Source organism: Hipposideros armiger, unplaced genomic scaffold (genome assembly GCF_001890085.2).
Source record: "Hipposideros armiger isolate ML-2016 unplaced genomic scaffold, ASM189008v1 scaffold_119, whole genome shotgun sequence".
In the NCBI taxonomy this organism is placed as follows: domain Eukaryota; kingdom Metazoa; phylum Chordata; class Mammalia; order Chiroptera; family Hipposideridae; genus Hipposideros; species Hipposideros armiger.
The window spans coordinates 2,603,573-2,609,820 of NW_017731469.1; the positions used below are offsets into that span (position 1 = coordinate 2,603,573).

The following is a 6,248-nucleotide window of genomic DNA, read 5'->3' on the forward strand; positions in this document are numbered from 1 at the left end:
ATGGTGCCAACTTGGGCCAGTGAAGCAACGTCCTCCACAACTAGACTGAAGAACAAAAGGACAGCAACTTGTCTGTTCCCCTTCCCCCAATTCCCCAGCATTGTTCCCATCCCCCAAATTCCCCAATAAAAATCTTAAAAAAAAAGGCAGGATTTAAAAAAAAGAATGAAAACAACTTTCTCTTTTTTCCTTGTCTGTGTTTTTTCCCTCCCTGTGTGAACCCTCTATTTTGCCACAGCGCATATGCAGTCGGAGTCCTTGGGCTTTCTTCCCAGTACTCTTACTGGCTAGTCAACCTCAGCTTCCCAAGCCGGAAAGGTGTTAAGGATGGTCTGGCAGCTGTGCCTGGGCCTCATGCATTGGAAAGACAAAACCGGGGCAGGATGAGCAACATGCAGTGTCACCGAAGGCACGTACTCCACACTGTGATCCAAGTGGCCTCTCACTGTAGAGCCAGGGCTACGGAACTACACCTGAAACTAATTTTTAAAAGAAAGAAAAAAAAATAGGGGGAAAACCCTGCTTCATGGAATTTTTATGAGGATCAAATCAGGTAAGACATATGAAACTGCTCTGTTCACTATAAATTTCCACCTGAATGGCAGTTATTATCAGAAGGCAGGGTGATCGTTCAGTCCACAAGAAGAGGTTTGGTGGTTGATGTTTCAAAAGACTCATTGAATCATAGAGCTTTAGGATTCGAAGAACCCTTAAAGAGCTTATGCTTCTCTGGTTTCCAAACTGTGTTCCCTGGAGTCCTAAGATTCTGCAAGACTGACTCGAGGTTTTGCTGGGGGTAGTGAGGGAGAGGCACTGGCTTTAACCCAGCCAGCTCCATTGGTATCCATGTGTGGTGTTTTTGAGAAATAAAAAGCTTGACTGATAAAGGAAAGTTTGTGAATCCTTGGATAGAGGATCTCTAAACACTGATATTTTAATAATCAGACCTGTTCAAACAACAGATGGCCTAGGGAGAAAGTGAGTTCCCCATCAGTGGAGGTATCCAAGTAGAAGTTAGAGGCTTTGTATTTCTTTTAGTATCACCAAATATTTCCTTCCACTATGATGCCTAAAGTATTTTAAAGAGCACTAAGAATTCCTTGACGCAAAAATCGAAAAACATCAACTTAGTTCAAACCACACTTCACACATTACACAGATGGAGAAACTGAGACCCAGAAAGGGACGGGATCACATAATGAATTACCAGCCAAACTAAGACTAGAATCTAAGGGTTCTGATTCCCAACCACATGTTCTTTTTACCATACAGTGTTATAAGGGTTCCCATGGTCTGGCTCCTAAAGGTGATATTGAAGATGGAATATCGGTCAGGCTCAAAACTATCCTTAGGGTGAGCCTGTGTGTGCACGTGTAGAAGAGCATCTTCAGGCATCATAAGCGCATGTCTATGCGATCTGGGATTATGGGGAAGTTTCCTCACCGTGTCTAGGCATTGAACACGAAAACATGACTGCTGCGTGCCATGTGAGGCAGATGGGACACTCTGGAGCGTGGCTCTACTCCTTGACTTCTGACTTTCCTTATTTTAAAAGTGGGGATTGTGCCCTTCTCTCACCCACTAGGGTAATGGTGAGGACTGCACGAGTTAATGGGCAGGAGAGGACCGGGCATGGTGCCTGGCCCATAGGAGCATCCGTGAGATCTCATCCCCCTTACCCCATGTCCCCAATTCCTTTTCCTTACCAGGCAAGGCCTTGGCCCACTTGACCACATGCACAAGCTGTCTTTCTCCCAGTTCATTGAGGCTAGACAGCAAGGCTGCAAAGGAGTCGGGCTGGTTGTTGTCATGTCCAGCACACACCACGCCTGGCTCGATGGCTTCCAGGACGTTCAGGAAGATGGGCTGGCACTCATATCCTTCAATGTGTGACACGGTCAGCTTCGGGGTTGTCTCCTCAGTGGGGCTGATGGCACTGGAAGTCTCCCCTTCCTCCTGTAGTTTCAGGTTACCGAGTTTCTTCAGCTTCCGGGCTATTGGGAAGAAAGGGAAGGTTGGGTTTATTATCCATGGCCAAAAACACGCAGCACAGCTACCCTGTTAGAAAAGCAGCCTGAGCTAAGAAAATAAGGATGTGCATTCTCCCTGATCACAGACTCTAAACTCCTTAAGGACAAGTGCTCAGTTTAACACTGGTTGAATGAATGACTCATCATTCCAAATCCCTACTAAACTCAAAATTTCATATCTTGCTTTCTCCCCAGGCCCCTAAAGGCAGCCTTCAGTATTCATACCTTGAAATTTCAATGAACTCATTCACTAATATAGTCATGAGGCATGCATTCATTCAACAGAGATTCATTGTTAAGCCTGTTCTTCTGGGTGACAGACAGGACACAGGCCCTCACCTAGACTGGTAGAGGAGAAATGAATACCCACAAAAAGTTCTAGAAAGTGTCAAAACGGTAAATGTTACAACAGTGGTGTTAAGAAAAGACAAAGAAGGGCCGGCCGAGTGGCNAACTGGGAAACCAAGTTCCAGAGCCAAGCGGTTTGACTCCAAAGCTCTTAATCACCATGCCTTTCTGAAGCTGCAGGGTAGTAACCATTTCTCCCGCATGCACAGCACTGTTCACTTTACAAAGCTTTGTTCTAGCTGTAACCTTATTTGTTCTTCCTAATGACCCTGGGAATGGGGTATTATTACATGTCAGCACATGGTGGGATGCTTTCATAGCCACTGCCTCCTCAGGCTCCCTCTGTTCTCTGACCCTCTTTCCTCATTTCTCCCCACTATTTTCTGTACAGCAAAAATCAATCCCCTCGCCCTGCTAGTTTACAACTCTGCTGCGATTCCTGCCCTAATGCCATCATCTTACACAAAAGGGCCTGTGATGACCTGCCTCCTTGGACTAGTTTCTTGCTGTTTGTCTTCTCATAATCTGGGATCTGGCTATTTTGAAAAGCTTACTTTGCTGAACACACCATGCTTTCTTAGGTTTCTATATCTCCACACAGGCAGTTGTCTTTGCCTGCAACACATTCTTCTCTCCCCAGGCTTTCCAGCTGATAAACACCCGCTCAGCATCCCAGTCATCACCGAAAGCCTACTTTCTCTGCGAAGCCTTTTCCAACTCATCCCAGCAGAAGACTTCATGAGTTTTCTCTTGCCCTCTAACAGGACCTGTGTAGCCCCACCTGATCAGAGCACTCATTATACAGTGTTAGTATTTATCTATGGACACACCTGTGTCCCTCGCCAGACTTGGAGCTTCTAGAAGATGGGGACCACTCCTTATTCATCCTTTCCTCCCTAATACATAGCACAGTTCAAATATTGGAGTAGGCATTTGAGAAATATTAACTAAATGGACTAAGGACTCCCAAGTTTTTTCATTTTATAAAATGCGATGATCTCCAGATGACCTCCCTTAATCTCAGCGAAGGCTCCCAGATGCTACTCCACACTACATGGGATGGACAGGTAAAGCTACTTTCTCCTGGGGGTTTGTAAACAAGTGGATGCTTAAAGCATTGCCTCGGAGCTCATCCCCTACCAGCACCCCATTTCTCTTCTTCCCAGCCAATCCCGAATCATCTGAAATTTTGCCTGGCTTTACCTCATTAGGGATGCTTCCATGAGTTTAGATAAGGCTTCTAACTTTTTTTGTTGATGACCTCCTTTGACCTTCACAAGAACCCTAGAGGGTACGCAATGTTACGCTTATTTTGCCAACAAGGACCCTGAGGGCCAGAGAAGCTGACTGGTGTCCCCAAGATCATATACTCCCTATGGTGCTAGTATACAGGTGTTCTCATTGTCCCCCCCAGTGTTTCTCCCACTGTACTGCTAAAGAACTTGAGGTCATGAGCTTCTCAGTTCTAGGCTCGGGCCTAAAGTCTATATTATCCAGACACATTGGTCTGCTTGGTTGGTCCTTATCCACCCACACACCCATTACCCCCCCCCTTTTTTTTAGGTCCTAAGCCTACCAGACATGGGGGACTCTGGAGTCCCTTATATCACCATCCTTGGCTGCAATATTAGCTCCCAGACTTGTGCCTCCTTTATTCACTGTAGTGAGGTGCTGACAGACTCGTCAGAACCTCAGACCACAGAGTATTTCCTGCCTGAAGCCCGGTACTGGCTCTTCCCAGTAGGAGACAGAGAGCAGGGGCCAAGCAGAGAGCATCCAAAGATCTCTTGGGGAGGGGGCCTGAGAGCTTGAACACTGCACCTCTGGGGTGGGAGGCAATGGAAAGCCAGGAAAGCCTTGGCTGTTGAGGGTGTGAGGGCGAGGGCGCCTATGGGCATGAGGATTGAGCTGTACAAGGACCAGGGAAGCTGTCAAAGTGAATGCTTTCTTTCCTCCCTGAGATGTGAGAGAACTAACAGAGAAGAGAAAAGAAGGGAAGCTTAGTTTGGCTGTAACACTAATCACCGGTCCTTAGTGAGAACTGCTGAACACTCCAGCCTATTCCCTGTGTACACGTCAGCAACATATTAGGCTAACGTTCCTATAGGTCTCATCTGACTACAGTACCTAACTCTGTTCCTAATGTGCAGCCTTGAAAGTAGCCTGCTCAGGGAGCCTGGCTCCTGAGGGATGACTTGAGGAAATAGTAGCTTCAGCCTACAGGTTTCCTTCAGCACGCACTCACTCAGGCCCTATTAAGCACTGCATTAGGCTGTTCTGAAGAAATGGAGAGGGGTCATTCTCAGGCTTGGAAACACACCAGTTAGGGAGCAGAGGCAGTTTCTCTGAGGCTCTGTTTTCTCACGAGAATCCAATCAACATCATTTCTTAGCAATCTTCAGTGAAAACCAGTACTCTCCTGTCCAGCCCAGGAGCACACATGCAAAGAAAGGCCAGGTAGAAAGTCCTTGCTGCTCTAGTGCACCAGCCATCCAACCTTTTCAAAGAAGACCATTCCTCCTTAGGACTCATGCATGCATGAGCTTCTAGGCAAGGCTGGTGGCAGCTTAAACTGAATGTAGCAAAACCAGTGGCGTGGCACTCAAGTGTTGTTGCAGCGACCCACCATTTATTTACACATCACCTACTATGTTTCAGCTACTGTACTATGCTGAAAATTTGCAAGGTAGAGGCTGTTCTACCACCTTTAAATGAGGAAACAGAAGCACGTGTAGGCGTACACTTTGCTCAAGGTCACACAACTAGTGTATAGCTAAGATCCCAAAGCAGATACATCTGATTATAAATATATTGTGGATACACTATGTCCTCACCCACCCTCAAGTAATAGTTATCATTTATTTGCATACCAGGTACTATACTAGGCAATTCACATATATTATCACCACCACAGAAAGCTTACAACAAAATTTATCTGAGCACGGGGCAAGAACTCAATTTGTTGAATGAGCAAATATCTTGATTTTGTAGGTGATTATTGATATTATAAACAATAGTTCTTATGAACGTGGTAATTGGCTTTTTGAAGGAATTCTTTGCAAAGACTTAGGGTCAGAGATTATCCCCTTGGGTGAGCTAAATGGCGAACTGTTATTGACTTTCAGACTTGTTAATGTAAGGAGAGAATGACCCTTTCTGGGGGTTGGGCTGAGGAAAGCCAGTGACTCCTAGTCATACAATTTCTGCCCCAGTGACTTGTGCTACGTTTTTTGCTAGGACCACCAGAATAGAAAGTAGAGAGTGTGAGCCCCAGTTCTGGCTCCATTTGTTAAGCAACCGAATGGAACAAGTTAGTTAACTTTTGTGAGCCTTGTCATTTGAAATGGAAATTATAGTTCCTATGATTCACAGGACTGCTGTGAGGATTAAGGGGAGTCATATATATGACAAGGTTTCTGTATCCCATAAAATGGGACCATGTAGGTGTTTGGCAACTGCTTGGAAAGATTAAACTGAATCTCTGTTACACACATGACATTGAGACATCCAGCTGAATACGTAATAAGAATGAAAACAGGGCCGGCCGAGTGGTGCGTTTGTTAAGAGCTGGCTTGGGACGCCAGAGGGCCCCGGTTCGGATCCCACACATGAGGGCCAGTGACACTGCCCTCCACAGCTAAGATACAGAACAACAGCTCAACCTGGAGCTGGGCTGCCTTGAGTCGCTGGCGACGGCATAGGCTGCAGCCCCTGTGGCAATGGGTTGCCATGGGCTACCGTATGTAGCCAGCAGCCAGCATGAGCGGCCAGCAGCTGCCGTGAGCGGCCATCCAGAAGCCGGCAACTGATCTGCCTCACCCGGGAACAGCGCAATGATGGTGCCAACTTGGGCCAGTGAAGCAACGTCCT

At 46.5% G+C, this 6,248-nt stretch overlaps 1 protein-coding gene across 1 annotated transcript in view; it reads right to left on the reverse strand.

The window, feature by feature from the left end:
* Positions 1 to 6,248, reverse strand: part of AR (androgen receptor) — a 192,443-nt gene that overhangs the window by 16,396 nt on the left and 169,799 nt on the right. Inside the window, exon 4 of the mRNA XM_019647975.1 lies at positions 1,707 to 1,994. Coding sequence (XP_019503520.1) covers positions 1,707 to 1,994 — 288 coding nt within the window. The remainder of the gene's footprint in view (positions 1 to 1,706; positions 1,995 to 6,248) is intronic.